Genomic DNA, 18,909 nt, shown 5'->3' with positions numbered 1-18,909 from the left:
TTATGATCAAAGGCTTTCCAATGGTGACCATCCCATATTTTTAGTGCTAATGTGGGTTACAAGACTGTAAAAGTGTGATTTAAGGGAGATTTGGCTGCTATTTCCTTGAGAGATTTACCTCAATCACTGCTCCCCACTTCTCTCTCTACCATTACCATCCCTGCCACCACTCCCTACCACTGAATTCACACCAGCTAGTTTCACATTTTCGGTTAAGGAACGATACCAAAGGAAGCAATATTTCATAAACACACTTGTTTCAACTGAACGACCTCTTCCATTTCACAAAACCATCTTGAGACGCCAGACAGATGCGACGGCTCATCAATCATATTGAACTGCTTTGACTCTTGTGTATGTTTTGAAAATGTCTGTCTTTCAAATATTTATTTGTCTTCTTTTTTTTTTTAGTGGAGGGGGGTCTCGCTTCTTTTGTATATATAATATGCATCATGTATATATACACATACGTATACACACATAATATATATATATATATATATATATACACACGTATTTATGTAGAAATATCCCAGCATGGAAAATGGATGTTAAACAATGATGATGATTCTGTGATTCATAGCTATCTATCTGTCCATCCATATCCACACACACACACACACACACATACACAAATACACTCATGTTGATATATTACCCTTACATTTAAAAGACTAAATAATCAATACATTTCCAGTTGTCTTTCTAACCCAATCAACATATCTAAGTAAAACCTATCTAACCAATGAAATAGACCAATCATATTTGCTAACAAATCTAACCGCTCTCTATTTCAGTTGTTACCAGCAGCAACAATGACAACAACAACAACAACAACATATAATAATAATAATAATAATAATAATAATAATAATTGTAATAGAAAGAAAACAAACTATGCTGGATCTTAGACATAGCATGCCCAGCTGACAACAAAGTATGCGATAAGGAAGAAAGAAAAGTCGAGAGATATGACAGGTTAGCTTGGGAAGTTAAGCAGTTGTGGTCGATGAAAAAGGTAGCAGTAGTACCTGGAAACAGTGAGCAAGAATCTTGAGAAGTATGTGGAACAAATAGTAGCTGCAATAAGGGTGGAGCACTTGCAGAAAACAGCACACAAGCACATATATATATGCACACACACACACACACACATATATATATATATACATATATATGCACACAAGCACATATATATATATATAAATATATACAAGAGCACCGTCCAAGCGTGATCGTTGCCAGAGCAACTGTCTGACTTCCGTGCCAGTGGCATGTAAATAGCACCATTTGAGCATAATCGTTACCAGCGTCACCTTCCTGGCACTTGTGCTGGTGGCACGTGAAAAGACATTCAAGCAAGGTTGTTGCCAGTGCCACCGGACTGGCTCCTGTGCAGGTGGCACATAAAATACACCATTTTGAACATGGCTGTTGCCAGTACCGCCTGACTGGCCTTCGTGCTGGTGGCACGTAAAAGCACCCACTACACTCTTGGAGTGGTTGGCGTTAGGAAGGGCATTGAGCTGTAGAAACTCTGCCAAATCAGATTGGAGCCTGGCGTAGCCATTTGGTTCACCAGTCCTCGGTCAAATCGTCCAACCCATGCTAGCATGGAAGGCAGACGTTAAATGATGATGATGATGATGATGATGATGATGATGACATATACTTTGGATCATAGACAGGCCATTTGTATTGGAATTGGTCATTTGTATTGGAACTGACTTGAGGCTAAACAATAGCAACAAGAACCAAAATATTGCCATTTCTTCAGTGTCTAATTATAGACATTAGAAAACTGTGTCAGGGTTTATACTGAAGTCTTTCAAGAACAAATGTAATATTTGCATTCACCAATCTTGCTTCTTTGACACAAATCTAATATTCTTCACTACCAAATTAATAGTAAAAATGTGGCTGACCAAAATAGAATTTTCTAGGATGAGTTTGCAGGAAGCCAGAAACCATGAAAGTAACCTTTTTAATTATTTCAACTGTGGCAGAAGAAATTCTTCAAAGATTTAGAGAGAAAAATGAAATTTTTCTGACAAAAGAAGCCGAAGAATCTTCTGCAATATAGATTTCTAAGAACTATTGGTTAGATTCCAAAATTAAACTAAATTTAATCAAAATCAAAAGAAACACTTTACTGTCCTCCTGAAAGTCTTTGAGAGATTCTTCTGTGTATTTCCTCCTCCTCCTCCTCCTTCTCCTAACATCATCATCATCTAACGTCTATTTTCCATGCTGGCATGGGTTAGATGGTTTGACAGGAGCTAAGGCTGGATTTCAGCTGTGTGGTTTGGCATGGTTTCTATAACTGGATGACCTTCCTAATGCCAACCACTTTACAGAATGTACTGGGGTCTTTTTTTACATGTCAAGCGATGTTGCGGGGACAAACAGACACACAAACATATACATACACACATATATATTCATATATACGACGGGCTTCTTTCAGTTTCCGTCTACCAAATCCGCTCACAAGGCTTTGGTCGGCCCGAAGCTATAGTAGAAGACACTTGCCCAAGGTGTCACGCAGTGGGACTGAACCCGGAACCATGTGGTTCATAAGCAAGCTACTTACCACACAGCCACTCCTATATATATATATATATATATATATATATATATATATATATATATATATATATATATATATATATATATATATATATATATATATATATATATATATATATATATATATTACGTATATATTTATACACACACACAAATTTCTATTGCAAAAAATTATTTCAGAGGACCCCCACCCCCATAGTTAAATTAATCATCTTGAAAAGTTTTGTGTATTTTTGTCAAGTCATTCCACTGTTAATAATGACAGCTGAAAAGTAAATGATTACTTTAGAAATAGCCAGGCTTGACTTCTTAATAAAATAGAAAAGAATAATAGAGATTTATAAATAACTTTTGAGTGGCTGAGAGGGAGAAAGATGGAGGTAAGGAAAGAGGAGAATTGGGAAGGAAAGAAGAGAGAAAGAGGGGGAGGGAGAGAGGTGGGAGGAAGATGTGTTTGAGAAGTCCTACTTCAGTAATGACCATTTAATGAACAAGTAAAAATTTTAGTATGAACATGGGGAGGGAAAATTATCAAATGTTTGAAAATGGAAAAGCTGCTTGTGTGATGTCGTTAGCTTGAAGAACTCAGAATCTGTAATTACTATCCTGTTGTATGACAGGAATTTTAGTACGATTCTTTTTTGATTCACTTTCCTAAAATGGACCTCTAGGCAGCGAGAAAGAGCATGTAAAAATATATCCCTGATAATTAATGACACCGAAGTTTTGACCCTTTTGATACGAACCCACCTGAGTCTGCGCCCCTAGCTCCATGATACAAAGTTCTTGCTTTAAGGTTATTTATATTAAAATCTTCCATCAAAATTTCATGTTAATTTATCTTCCAAACGCATGCTTTAATAATGACAAAGTTACTTTACTAAATTCTTCATTATGGCTGTGTGGTAGGAAGCTTGCTTCCCAAATACATGGTTCCCAGTTCAGTCCCACTGTGTGACACCTTGGGCAAGTGTCTTCTATAGCCTCGGGCCAACCAAAGCCTTGTGAGTGGATTTGGTAAACAGAAACTGAAAGAAGCCTGTCATATATATATACATATCTATGTGTGTTTGTGCCTTTGTTTGTTCGACAACTGTTTGACAGCCATTGTTGGTGTGATTATTTCCCTGTAACTTAGCGGTTCAGCAAAAGATGTCAGTAAAATAAGTACCAGGCTTAAAAAAATAAATACTGGGGTCGATTCCTTTGACTACAAATTCTTCAAGATGGTGCCCCAGTATGGCCACAGTCTGACTGAAACAAGTAAAAAATAAAAGCTAAAAGATTATTTTGAAAATTTATTGAAACAAAGTTTGTATATTTCATCAGAAATATGGTGACAAAAGTTTAAGTGAACTCTGTATGACAATTAATTAAGTTGATGTTAATATATTGAATGTAGAAGGTGGCGAGCTGGCATAATCGTTAGCATGCTGGGCGAAATGCTTAGTGGTATATATTCAAAGTGGAGGCTCAATGGTCCAGTGGTTAGGGCAGCGGACTCGCGGTTTCGATTCCCAGACCGGGCGTTGTGAGTGTTTATTGAGCGAAAACACCTAAAGCTCCACGAGGCTCCGGCAGGGGATGGTGGCGAACCCAGCTGTACTCTTTCACCACAACAATCTCTCACTCATACTTCCTGTTTCTGTTGTGCCTGTAATTCAAAGGGTCAGCCTTGTCCCACTGTGTCACGCTGAATATCCCCGAGAACTACGTTAAGGGTACACGTGTCTGTGGAGTGCTCAGCCACTTGCACGTTAATTTCACGAGCAGGCTGTTCCGTTGATCGGATCGACTGGAACCCTCTTCGTCGTAAGCGACGGAATGCCAACATTGAATGTAGAAGCTGATAGAATCGTTAGCATGCTGGGCGAAATGCTTAGTGGTATATATTCAAAATGTTTCCCATAAACAAATTTAAAACATATATATATATATATATATATATATATATATATACGTTTTATGTTCTGAGTTCAAATTCCGCAGAGGTCGACTTTGCCTTTCAGTTATTCGGGGTCGATAAATTAAGTACTAGTTGCGTAGTGAGGGTCGATCTAATCAACTGGCTCCCTCCCCAAAAGTTTCGGGTCTTGTGCCTAGAGTAGAAAGAAAAAAATGTGTGCGTATGTGCGATTGCCTTTGTATTTGAGTCTTTCTACCCCACCCCAACTAGTGTTGGTTAGTTCATATCTTCGTAACTTCGCATTTCAGCAATAAGAGACCGATAGAACAAGTACCTGAGGTCGATTTGTTTGTAGATAGTGCCCCAGCAAGACGACAGTCTAATGACTGAAACAATTAAAAGATTATTATTTATTATTTTTGTGTATGCTTGGGATCCCAAAATGTTTTGGAAGCTCTTACAAGCCTACTCTCTCCTCTACTCTTTTCACTACATCAAAATCAGATCTATTAGCAACTTTTTCTATTTTAATCGCGCTGTTATATTGAAAGAGAGGACAAGCAATATGAAGATTAATTTAAAGATACTTATGAACGATGTGGTCAAAATGTGATTTATTTTGCATTTTTGTTTATTTCTTCTCAGATAATTTGTAAATTACATTGCAATAGTGTCTGCTATTTTAAACTTTAGTTTAAAATAACCTCGATTTATTGAAAATATTTATTTTTGAAAGCTGTGTGTAAAACATTCGGTAGTAATTTACAACTAAGATAATGGAACATAATGCAGCAAACTTTCGTTTACTGAGGATCCCCTCTCTCTAAAATTGTTAACGTTGAACCCTGCAACGGACTAACATTCCTCTTAAGGGGAGTGCTGTAATCTCGGCCTCGTGATAGAGCCTCAACGTGCTAGATGTAGTACTCAAATCTTCCTCAACCTATGGGAAGGGTATTAAATTGTAGATACGTCAAAAAAACCAAAACAACAATACAATAGGGAGCAAGAATTCATAAATTGCCAGTTATCTTTTGTTTTAAATTAGGGTTCCCCAACCACAAGGCCGTGGATCATTTGGCATCGGGCCGCACAGAAAATAAATGTTAAAATTTTATTTCTATTTTGTTGATTATCGCAGTCTGTCAACTTAAATAGGGAACAATACCTTGGATGATGTAGATTTAAGAAACACTATGTATGAATAAAAGACGCAAAAATCACAGCTTGTTCATCTCTGATGACAAAGAGATGGTGAGGCCAGCCACTGCAAACTTGCGAAAGACATAAAAGAAGTGATTAAAATCTTTATTATGATCACTACGGATCGAACCCATAAAAGAAGTGATGCCCACTCAGGACAACATTGAAACGAGACGAGCGTCTTGTGAAGTGATCATGAGGTCAGGAAGTGGTGTGACGTAATAGGTCATGTGACGGAAGTGACGTCAGGTGAACAAGCAGGCAATTGGAGAAACTTTATTTTGGCCTCAGGGACTGGGAATCGCACAGCAAGTGCAAATAGGCGTTTGAGGAATTCCTTTCGAAGCCGTTTCCAAGAATAAGGTAAGAGACATCGTCATTATCGTCAAAATTCCTTAACTGATGCAGCCAGTCGCTGGGGGTGCCACTCTAGACATTTTCAGAATCAGAGTCGTTGCCACTTGGACTCTCATCTCTGCCATTCGTAGCAAGGTGGCTGTGCTATGGACCTTTCCAGTCCTTGATGTTATCAAACCAAAGTTTTCTCTGTCTGCCTCTCTTTTGCCCTCTCTCAACTCTTCCCTGACTAATGGTTTTGAAAAGGAAGTTTTGGCGGGATACATGACCGTACCAGACAAGCTTCCATCTTTTTACCTGCGCAAGAAATGGTTAAAATCTGCCAGCGTATTCGTTTGACTTGTTGCCTGACAAAGCTGTTCATTTTGTCTTCTATCCTTTATCCCTCACACATCAGCCAAAATGATATCCAAGAGAGACAGAACACATTGCAGGATATCAACCAAAAAATGTTTCGGCCTGCATTTGTCGTTAATACAGTTTTTGTCGAATACTTATCATTTATAATCAATGTCTGGTTGGGTCTCTTTTATATGAAGGTCTGATTAAAAATGGTTTTATTTTTAATGATGTGGAAGAATGTTTGTACAAATTTTTGTATGAATTCTGGTTGAGTCTTTATTTATAACAACAACAACAAAATTATCGTAGTTGGGAAAAAAATTCTTGTGTGATGGTAATTACTGTTTTGCTAACATATCTGAGTACATTTCATTATTTATTTATATAAGAAAAATATCAAAAATATAGTTTTCACAAACTTTGCTTCCTCGAAGACATATTTGCTGAAGACTTGCAATTTTATTCTTTGAACAATTTGATTTCTCTTTGATTTTATGCCACTGTCTGTTAAAGTTGTATGGCAGAGAACAGTGTTTATCTTTACCGAAATCTCTCAGACGTTGACAAGCAACTAAACAAATTCAATATCTGCTTAATTGATTGATTCAATAACATTTTATTCCACTTAGCAAACATGGTTTTTTTTTTCTTTTATGAAAGTTAAAAGACATATGGAAAAATGAAAATAAAAGCAATTAAATAAAATAAACAACTTCCTTGATGTCAGTGGAAGTTATGAAAGGAATACAATATATTCTCAACTATCTTTAGCCACAATTTTCACTGTCTGCTCAGTCTGCTAGATTTTGGTGCATCATAGAACAAAACTGTTTTTTCCCTTCCTGCACACAAAATAAGGCAACTGCCTCGATACTGTTACATTGTTGTTTTCTATTTAACTAAACCCTTGCACTTAACAATTTTAACTTCTACTAAGCCTTTAGCTTCGAACCTACTTTGCCAAGTTTCAAAATACTGGTTTCTCTTCAGATTCTTTATAATCTACTTAGCCAAGGGAATAATTAACTTGTCTTCTTGAACTTGATAAAATTCAATATTTCCGAAAATAGTCTTCAAAGCCCTGCTAAATCTTTCTTTTTCTTCATTACATTACATTAATGGCTTTATTTACTATTTTCTGCTTGATTTTCACTGTTATATTGTAACATTTCTCTTCTTCCATTAGGTGACCACTTTGTTTAATTCAGTTTGATCTGGTTCACAACATCCCATTCAATTCATTCATTCAGTGAACAACCTCTCATAGTGATATTTCCATACTTGTTTCTTTGCATTAAGTGCAATAACATCCAATATAATTTTAGACACACTTCCCAACCATTATGGCATCAAAGCAAAATGCAAATTGGTGGGAATCTATGAATGGCAAGATAAAATTTGGAGAGATATTTACAGATAAGGAATAAAGCATAATGTTAAATTTTGATTACAGGTTAAGCAAAAGGATATCATTTGATCTCAGTTAACAGCAAAACAATTTACTTTAGTTGCATTTAATAGCAAAATGATCTTCTCCAGTTGTAAATAAGGCAAAATGCATTTCCTTTGTGGTTAAGGCAAAATTGTGTATTCTTGTTGCTGGTAAACCTTTTGTTACCATATTTCTGTTGATATACACTCCTTTTGTCTCAGTTAATTATGAAATTAATAAAGATTTTTAGTATAATAACTTTGCCCTTATTAAACTGGTGTTGGGAACACAAACATGAAATTTTGAGTAAAAGTTTTAATTTAGATCTCTTTAAAACAGGAATTTTGTATCAAAGAACCAGGATTGGTGTCTTGGAGGTTGATAACAAAAGGGTTCATTCTGGTTAAAGTTAACACAAAGGCATTCGAAAATATTTTTGTCCATTATATATTATAAGATGAAATTTTTACAGATGAAACAAAAATTAAATAAAAACAAATGTTGTTACAATGTTATGTATGGTTAACACATATATACACAGTGATATGTAAGGGAAATTAAATATGACTTATAGCCAGGCCATAGAAATAGCAGGAGTGTTTGAGACTTTCACTAAATATAGACATAATGCATTCACACAGCATGTCTTATATATTTGCCTGTGGGCCTCTCTGCATATTTGTTAGATGTGTGTATGTGTGAACTGCAGTATGTTTTTTAAAATTTTTATTTGTCTTTATGTGTCTGTTAATGAGCGAGTCTGTATCTTTATATAGATGGATGCCCGATTATGTATGTATGGATTTTTGTGAATATATATATATGTTTGGATGAATGCAGATGGTGCTTGTAGATATTTATGTTTGTGTGTGTGTGTGTGTGTGTGTGTGTTTGGATGTGTGTGCAAGCAACAAGTCCAATCTTAAGTGCTCATAAATCAAAGAGTGGTTATTTCAATGCAGCCAAAGGGAGATCTATGAATCTTTCTATCCCATCATTTACCATGACCCACAGAATTATAGTTTTATGTAGCATCGATAAAGTATATTATAGGCTTTCTGAATAATTCCAAACTGGCAAGACAGGCATTTATCAGGTAAACGTTAAAGAAACGTAAATATGATCTTTATAGAACAGGAAGAAAACATTAATCATTAGTATTTCTTCCAGACATGTCTGTGAGTTTAAGACTATTATTGATTAGGTTGAAATCTTCAGAATCCCTTCCTCCCAAAACCAACCCCCTTTCTCTAATAATGTATTGATTTTTATTTTATTTTATTTATCTTTGTATGTGTTGACCAGACACAAGGCCAATTTTGTAAGTGTATGTGTGACTATAATTAAAATGAACCAAATACATTACTGTTATTAACTCTGTCCCTGGAAGAATGTAAAGCAAAGCCGATTCTCTGTGAGATTTGTATGTAGAATGTAGCAGGATCACATGTAAAATGACAATAACCGCTAATAACTCTTTCCTTTCATAAAAGCTCAACGTTTATGAGTTACCCAGTTTTTTTTTTTTTTTTCATATTTCACATCTGTTTTCATGCTAGCATGGGTATGATGGGTTTGCAATTTCCTAGAACAAATTATTTTCGTTCTTTTTAGTTTCCTTTTTTTTTTTTTTCCTATAGGATATTTAAAAAATTTTCTTACACCAGTCATTTTATCATGAAATGAAACTGCTATCAGTTTTTTTTTTTAAACTGCGCTGGTGCCTGTTTGGAGCTGTTAATATTTGGCAACATTTTTCACTCCACCTGACTAGATTGCAATCTAGTTTTGGCAGTTAGATTATTTAGATAGATTTGGAGTTTGTTTTTCAGTCAATTAAACTATGCTAACGATCGACATATGATGTATGTAGACTATTACCTTTTTTTAGCAACAGATATTTTCTCATGAATTCCATAACTGTTTAAACAAACTTTAGCTTACAGGAGCAATTTTTTTGTTATCTGTCTGGTATCTGAAGAAAAAGTAGAGCTACTTGCTCCATCTTCAAAACATGTAAACCCTTTAGCATTTAAACTGGCCATGGCTAGCCAGAATATTCTACCTGTTCTATTATGTTCAAGCTGGCCAGATCCAGCCTCTCAAACCAATCGTGCAATGTTATTCTAAAAATAAACAGTCACATCATCAAAATCCCAAAGCCATGAGATAATACATGATTAAGTCAAAACAATGCGAATGAAGCATTATATTTGATACAATAATATGAATGCCGAAGGGTTTAATGTTTGATATTTTCAACACTTGGATTCTAAAAAACACTTTGAAGTTTCAGAGTAGTTTATGATTTAGCTCAGTCTTGTTGGAAGATTTAAATAGGAGAGGAAGAGACTATAAAACAGCAGAGACAGCTGTGCCGCTTACTCTGTGGTTGTTGTGGCTATTTGGTGGTCTGCTTCGGTTGGCATCTTCAGGACCATTCATTTTTTGTTCCATGAAGGAAGAAGTTTCACTCGATGTGTCATCAATGTAGCGCAAGTCATCAATACTTTCATACACAGGGTACTGAGTGTTGGAGGAATGCGTCTCTATGGAGCTTTGACTGCTGGAGCTGTTATTTTTGAGGATGCCTTTAGAATGGCACTTTGTAGCCATCTGTGAGATTCGATTAAATTGAGTTCGGATTGGCGTTGTACTGGAATATGTGCTGTTTGTTAGCCCAGGGGCTTTTGATGTCATCAGGGTAGTAACATCAGCATATTTCATCTCTGATTCTCGGGTTGTTGAAGAGCCATGAATATTGAGTAAAGGAGAGTTACTGCTGTATATTGGCAAGGAAATATCTGCAGGAGTAATCTTTGAAGTGGTATAGTTGCTCAAATTGGTTGTTAGAGGTTTTTGCGTGATGAGAGGGCTTGAAAAAGACACCATTGACGAACTGCTATTGTTCTGAGCTGGTGAAGAACATATACTGGCTGCTGGGATTTTGTACGTTGGGATTCTTTGAGCTGTAGCATAATGAGGTTGGGGGTGCATTGCTATGTATTTTGGAGCATTAGCAGGGTTGTTGTTTAAATTATTCCTCTGTTGGCTGGTTTTCAGTGTTTTGTAAGGTGATGAATGTGGCAAACGGTTTTCGGATGAGAAATGAGGATTGGTTAGGACTCTGTTGGAACAGGGTGTTGTTGTAGGTAACTCTTTAGTTTGAGAGGTACTTTGGACATAGATGTCTTCATCTGCTGGGTTTGTTTCATCGGACAAATCTACATTGAATTGTGTTTCTGTAATTTGTGGAATGGGCATGAAGGTTGACTTACTCCGGCGGAAAGTATTTGGAGGATCTCGTGTAAAATCTGAAATGTCTCCAAGAAGCTTTTCTGAACTTTTATTTGTCTCTTCCTCCTCCTCTTCTTCCATGTCCTCATCATGACTGTCAGGTCGACTGAAATCAAAATGAAGTGTCTGACTGTTAGTCTTTGGTCTTGGAGGTTTGATGCCACAAGAGACCAACTCCAGGTCTTTGTCAATGGTCTTTTCTGATTTTGTGATTGCTGTTTTGCGTTCAACCTGCCGCGTTCCGAGTTTGGGAAAGCTGAAGGTTTTTGCTGACAATAGTGGCCGGTTCCATACCAGCCGTCTATTTTCATGGTAACGTTCTGATGACTTTAACAATCCAAAATTAGGCAAGCACGATGATCTTTTTGGAGACTGAAGTTTTAAGTCTTCCATGCAGCAGGGCATGGCGCATGGATGACCAGAGGCGGTGTCGTGGTGGGTCTTCTGAAGTGTCCGACAGCAGTGTGTTTGGTGATAGCTCTCTCCAGGTTTCTGATGCTAAAAAATACAATAAACATAAGATTTAAAAGATTTTTCTTCAATTTTGTCTCAAAAAAACCCATCAAACACAAAATTAAAACAAACAAGCACAGGTATGGCTGTAGAATTAAGAAGTTTTTGTAAACACATGGGATTTGATTCCAGTGTATAGAAACTTGAGCAAATGTCTACTATTGTAGATTTGCCTTAATCATTACTTTGTGAATTGCCCTTTTCTTACCATATTTTTGTTTGAATACACTACTTCTGTCTCAATTAATTTTGAAAATAACTAACAATTTTGTAAAATATCTTTGTCTTTGTTAAGCTGGAGTTTGAAACATAATTGGTTCCAAAATTTAGCACAAGGCCAGCAAATTTGGTGGAGGGGGCTGGTCAATTATATCAACTCCAGTGCTCAACTGGTACTTATTTTATCCACTCCAAAAGGATGAAAGGCAAAGTCGATGTTGGCGGAATTTGAACTCAGAATGTAAAGACAGATGAAATGCTGCTCTGTGTGCTAATGATTCTGCCAGTTACAAGTTTGAAACATAATCTTTTCTACTCTAGGCACAAGGCCTGAAATTTTGGGGGAGGGAGCCAATTAGATCAACCCCAGTACATGTTTCTCACATGGTTGCCAAACAAACTTCTTAACCACGCAACCTATACATACATACTTTTGACAACCAGTGTTGGTGTGTTTATGGCCCTGTAACTTAGCGGTTCAGTAAAAGTGACCGATAGAACAAGTACCATGCTTAAAAAATTCTTCAAGGTGGTGCCCCAGCATGGCCGCATTCTATTGACTGAAACAAGTAAAAGATAAAAGATAAAATACACACACACACCACACACAATATGCAGCCACTCATGGACAGTAATGACCACAGAACTAGCTATTCAGTGATACATTTGCAAATGAAAGGCAGGATGTTGTTTTTTTTTTTCTTTTAAGACATTACAAGCATTACATTTCAGAGAAGTTGCAGGAAATGGTAATCTATTGGAATACTGTTGTTTATGTAAATCCTGTGTCCATTCTCTTGGGGAAGCTATATACACAGTAGATTGTCCACATTGCTCTAGCTCTAGATATTGAAAAGGAAAGGAGAAGAAGATGCGAAAGAGAGAGAGAGAGAGAGAGACTGTGTATGGTCTTACAACTGAAATGAAATCTATCTATCTATCTATATTGATAGATAGATAGATAAATAGATGAAGAAATGTAGGGGTAGATAGACAGATATAAGTATAGATCGAGAGATGAGTATTTATGTGTATGTCTGGGAGCGAGTGTATATATCGATAAGCTGATTTGTATGTGTGGATATGAGCCTATGTCCATATGTGTTCACTAATGGTTTCATGTGACTAAACAAAGACAAGCACATACTCACATACATGCAAACATATGCATATACATACACGTACATACACACACATGTCTCTCTCTATGTGTACATCCATTTGTTTGTGTCTGTATGTTAGTGTTTATTTATGTGTGTGCATGCATTTGTTGGTGTGTATGTAGATATGGATTTGCTTGTTAGTCCATTTGTGTCTGCATGCGTGCGTGTGTGTGTGTGTGAATGTGCTATTAACTTCATGAAACCAAACACAAATACATAAACGCAAACATACCCAAATGCATATATATGCATGCATAAGTATGTGCACCAATGGATTCATGTGATTAAACACAAACGCATATACATACATACATACATACATAAATATGTGCATCACATCTACTATAATAATACTCTTGTGTTTTTCTCTGTCACAACATATGAATGAGAAAGGAAGGGGTGATAGATGAATAAGGAGGGAAGGGGTGATAGATGAATAAGGGAGGAAGGGGTGATGGCAAAGCGGTAGTGGGATGATAGAAATACTACAGTGAAATAAAAATCAAATAGCGTTTCAACTCTGTGAGTATGTGTGTGTGTGTGTGTGTATATATGTAAAAGGAAGGTATGTGTGTGTGTGTGTGTGTGTGCAAGGGAAGTGGGATGGTGAACATTTAATGCTGAAAAGAAAAATCAAACAGCATTTCAACACTAAAATACTAAAATTAGCCATCATTTTCGATGGCACGGGGTCAGCTAGATTTTTTTATATTCTTTTATTCTTTTTTTTATTACTTGTGTCCGTCATTACACTGTGGCCATGCTGGGGCACTACTTGGAGGTGTTTTTAGTTGAACAAATTGATCCCAGTGTTTATTTTCTTTAAAAAACAAAAAAAAGTCTGGTATTTATTCTCTGAGTCTCTTTTGCCAAACTGGTAAGTTACAGGAACGTAAACACACCAACACTGGGGGTCAAACTGTTAAAACAGGTGGACAAAACACACACACACACACGTATATATATATATATATATATATATATATATATATATATATATATGCATGCATGTATGTATGTGTGTATGAACGCTGGGCTACCACACAATTTTTGCCCACTAAATTAACTGTCAGCTCTGTCTGAGCAGACCTAGACCTATGATCATATGTATCCCTGCCATGTATATCTTGGACAGTAATATCAAATGTTTCCTTCACTTTTTTTTCCTTAAAGATGGTAGGATATAAATTTGCAGGAATTTGGCTGCTGTTTCTAGCATGCTTAGCGACTGCATAGAGGCCCCCTTCGACAATAACATTACACTGTGCTATTGAAGAAGGTTTCATTACCATTATGGTGCTGTGTTCTGATCCCTTTATGTGAAGTCTCACTCTGAGAGAATTGGGTTCTGGAAGACAAAGATTGTATGCAAACACATGGCTTGAAGACTAATTCTCATTTGAAAAAGGATAAGCTCTGTGAGACTGGCAGGCTATAGATATGCAGCCTGAAAATACTAGAAGACTGAGTTCTGGCAAGACTGACAGGTCATAGACACGTATAACCAGAAGACCAATTCTTCCACTGGTGGTCTTTATGGTACACAATGTTACAAATTCACTTATCAATCAAATCATGCCAGTGTAGACAAAAAAAAACATTGAAACAGTTCTTTTAACATTCATCCAACTACTCAAGACACATGATTGGAATTTATAGTCTGAGAACTAAATCTGTTTCAAAACTGACAATCAATATATAGATGTTGTTGCAGTTGTTTGGAAGGCTAAATCAGCTTAGTTCAGAATTATAAGCTGAAGAACAAAGAGTAGAATTTAAATTAAGCTTTTAACTAAAATTAGGGCTGAAATTTTTTAAGCAAATCTCTTTTATTCTAAAGGATTAAGAATAGAATTTATATAAATTTATATTGAAAACTTAAGAAAAGAAACGTAAAGAAGTAAGAAAGAGACAACAAAAATAAAAAGTCGCACTCCCCCCCTCCCAAAAAGGAAGGAAGGAAGATAAAAATGGAAAGAAGATAGGAATATAAAGAATAAAAGAAGTGGAGGAAGAGAAGTAGGAAAGGGGGGAAAGTAGAGTAGCAAAAGAGAAGAGAAGAGAAGGAAGTCGAGTGGATTTGAAGTGTTCATAGTATTGATAGAGAAATGCTGAAGATTTTCGTTGATATACTGGACTGAAACTTGTTTGTCAACTAATTTAGCGTCTTTGAGACCAAGACATGTTTATTCTGGTAGCTTCTCTGGAAGATTACTACGCTAGCTTCTGTTCACATAAGTATTGATCTCACCAAATGTTGTTTACAGGATTATGTGATGTGTATGTGAATATATACACCAGCATCGTCACCACCATCATCATCATCATTGCTTCCACTGTCACTGGCAGAATTGTTAGCATGCTGGTCTAAATGATTAATAGCATTTCATCTGCCTGTGTGTTCTGAGTTCAAATTCCACCTTGGTCGACTTTGCCTTTCATCTTTCCAGGGTTGATAAAATAAGTATCAGTTGAGCACTGGGGGGGGGGGGTGATGTAACTGACTTTCCCCTTCACCCCATAAAACTGCTGGCCTTGTGCTAAAATTTGAAACTATTATTTCAATGTACACTTTACCATGCTTGCATGGGTCAGACGAAATTTCTCAAGGCAGATTTTCTACAGCTGGATGCTCTTGTCACTGACTCTTACTTGTTTCCAAGCAAGGTAATACTCACCTTAGTCCTTTGAACACAAACAGCAAAATGGCTGGACATGCTTTTATGGAAGATTGCAAATGAATGACATTGACTGTATAACGGTGATGTTTGTTTTCAATTAGGACATAATGTCAAGAGAAGACTTACACACACACACACACACACACAGTTTCCATCTACCAAATTTACTCAAAGGGCTTTGGTTGGCCTGAGGCTATAGTAGATGACACTTGCCCAAGGCGCCACACAGTGGGAATGAACCTGAAGCTATGAGGTTGGGAAGCAAGCTTCTTACCACACAGCCATGCCAGCATGAAAAATGGACATTAAATTATGATGATGACAGTGATAATGACTCGCACATACACACACTCTCTCTCTTTCTCACACACACTCTCTCTCAATCACTTTCTCTCTCTCTCTCTGAAAATTTCCATGTCCCCTTAACTTTTAATTAAAACTTCTGAAATGCCATGCATTGCTAACTCAGTTGTTCTCTATGTGAGCCAACTGTCCCCTCACTTCGCTTTGCCACATGCAAACAACAAATGCGCTGACCACCACCACAACCACCACTATTACTAACACTGCTAACCACCACCACCGCCACCACCACTTGTCCATTCAGGCATGTAATGAGCTGATTATCTTCATCAAACCTATCTTATACTATATTATAATACACAATATCATTTGCCTTGTTTGCTCTGATAGACAAAGAAGACACATTGGTGTAACATATTTCTAACAGACGTAGTTAACTTGCCAGTTGCTATCAGTTGCTGCTCTTACCTTATTTTCATGTTATTTTTATTTATTTCTATACTTTGTTGTTTTTGTTTCATTGTCTTGCATCTATTTTTTTCGTTTTTATGATGTTTTTTTTTTTTTATCTTATTAGCAGGTTGGGATTTCCTTCTTTTCTTTTACTTAAAAAATTATTATTTTTTTTTATAGTTAATCTAGACATTTCCATGCTTTGAGAGCAATTGTAGTTATTTTTGTATAGCCACAGGCACTAGCATAGCTAGAGTGTATGCTGCCCGGGGCGAACATACCGTTTGCCACCCCCGGACCCCACAAAAAACACATATTGCCTACAGCAGGCCCAAAAGTGCCACCCGGGGTGGACCACCCCTACCACCCTAGTGGCTAAAGTCCTGACTGAACAGAACAGACTTATGATCAAAAGTATGTGAATACTTTGGGTCAATATATTTAAGGTCTCTGCCCAGAGAGACTGAGACTGACCCTGGTCCTTTAGCTATCCATCAATTATTAAGTTAAGTCATGTTGCCAAAGACTGTGTCTTCATTTTATGAATGACATTTGTGTTACATTCATAAAGTAACCTTTACGAATTTTCTGACCACCACATCTCATAGAATAATTAGAAAATTGTTTTGTTTTTTCTATGTGTTTATTGATAAAAGATGTGGGTGGAATTTGAAGAAAAAATACAATGTGGTTCTAGAATGAATGAAACGAACCATCTCAAACCAGTTCTAATGAATGAAATCACTAAAGAAAGAAATAATGATGATAGTGGTGGTGGTGGTGGTGGACAGTTTTGGTTTTAGCGACAATGACAAAGATTTCATTAGCGTGAGTTGACGAAGCTGGACAAGTTGACGAACGTGATTAATTCAGTGAGACTTACATAATAACTCTAATTGTGTTGCTTGTTCCTGGCAGAACAAAATTACAATTGAAGTTGTGGACATCTCGTGAGTGATTACAGGAAGTTGCTTTGATGGCTTGCAACGCCGAAACACAATGGGGAAGCTGCTACAATTGACTGCACTGAATGTGTTAGCACTTGCTTTACGACTGAAATATCTCATATTTACCTGTCGTTATTGAACGGCTTAATCTCTCTGATACTGATGAATTCAAATGGTGATCCAGTTAAGCCATGGGATTTGATGAATCACAGTTTTAACGACTTGTAACGAGAATATTTGCATGCAGATTTAAAATTTAACCGAGAACCACATTTAGCTGAATCAATAGGACATTGTGACCACTGTTCCATTCTGTCACCAATGCTGGACTGTCATGCTTGATTCTTGATAAATCATTAGCCAAGGTGCTTCATTTGTACACAAATTATTTTAGTGAATATTTTATCAAAAATAAAAATGGTTGAAATGCGGCTAAGCATTTTTCCCAGCGTGCTAACAATTCTGCCTTCTCACCACCTTAATAATCATGATAAACAATAAATAAATATAATAGTAAAAAGAATAAAAAGTTAGCGGTTTCTTTAGGATGAAGTATTGCTTAAATGAAATGAACGTATTGATTGAAGAGCTTCCTATCAAAAGAGTTGTACTTGTGCTTCAAGAATACAAACTAGATTGTGGAACAGTGTACACTTTAAGTGCTTTTAACGAACATTTACAGTTATTTGCCTTGTCTTTCACTGAACTTCTTCAGCAAATTACCGCTAACGAAGCTCCGTTAATAAACTGTTTCTGAAGCCTTTTGCAGCTTAGCAACCACTACTAATTTGAGCAAATGGTTAACTGCTGGGTACTAGCAATCAATATTTGATTGTGGGTCACAAATGAAAAATTTTTTCTTTAATATAATGTGTTATTGTTCTACTGGTTTCTAGCAACAGATGCTTCCAAAACCTGCCAATCAACTGCTAAATGGAGAAAGCTTTCTTAACTTCCTTTGGCAAGAAGCGCTATATTTTGTCATAAAAAATGGCAGCTTGTTGTGTTGAATAATACACACATTGACAATTGTTTCTTAATTAATAGTCAGATTGTATTTGAGTTCCTTCGTTCTTATCGACTTAGCATTAATGTTCAGATCTATTATCCTATGGCTGCAGGAATAGCCATATGGCTAAGAAGTTCGCTTTGGAGCTGGGTTGTTTTGGGTTCAGTTTTACTGTATGGCACCTTGGACAAGTGTTTTCTTTCTGTACCATTGCTTTGGATTGCTTGAAGCATTGGAAGTGAAAGATGGCATTTGAATGTGTTTGAAAGCATGTCAGAGAGATCTTTCCTATTCTGGGGTGGGGTAGACTTAATCTGTCAATCAGTTTAATACCCCCTAGCTCTTTATGGGTAATGTGGGAGATGTCTGTATTTGGTAATTTAACAGTGTTGCTATTGTTGGTCCTTGTTACAATAATGTGTTCCTAAACATGACACTTATTTAAGATTACTGGCACTAAAATAGTTGTATAATCATAAACACAATCCCATTCTA

General features: G+C 36.5%; 2 protein-coding genes across 12 annotated transcripts in view; one reads left to right on the top strand and one right to left on the bottom strand.

Moving 5' to 3' along the window:
• Window positions 1–18,909, top strand: part of LOC106874760 (zinc finger HIT domain-containing protein 2) — a 60,530-nt gene that overhangs the window by 30,678 nt on the left and 10,943 nt on the right. The window contains exon 13 of one of the 2 annotated variants that reach the window (XM_014922608.3): window positions 798–926. The exons of the other annotated variant lie outside the window; for it this stretch is intronic. The gene's annotated coding sequence lies outside the window, so the exon portion shown is untranslated. Of the gene's footprint in view, window positions 1–797; window positions 927–18,909 lie in introns of those variants that run through there. 2 annotated transcript variants of the gene reach the window in all.
• LOC106874759 (protein sax-3) overlaps window positions 9,095–18,909 on the bottom strand; it is a 248,887-nt gene continuing 239,072 nt past the window's right edge. For 6 of the 10 annotated variants that reach the window (XM_052974946.2, XM_089337972.1, XM_089337973.1 and 3 more), the window contains one exon: window positions 9,455–11,624. In XM_052974946.2, coding sequence (XP_052830906.2) covers window positions 10,182–11,624 — 1,443 coding nt within the window. In that variant the 3' untranslated portion in view covers window positions 9,455–10,181. Of the gene's footprint in view, window positions 11,625–18,909 lie in introns of all 10 variants that reach the window. The other 4 variants (XM_089337975.1, XM_089337971.1, XM_052974947.2 and 1 more) reach the window with 4 other exon arrangements.

The sequence above is a fragment of the Octopus bimaculoides genome, chromosome 20, assembly GCF_046866305.1.
Source record: "Octopus bimaculoides isolate indiv1 chromosome 20, ASM4686630v1, whole genome shotgun sequence".
In the NCBI taxonomy this organism is placed as follows: Eukaryota; Metazoa; Mollusca; class Cephalopoda; order Octopoda; family Octopodidae; genus Octopus; species Octopus bimaculoides.
This window is presented reverse-complemented; position numbering and strand designations above follow the sequence as displayed.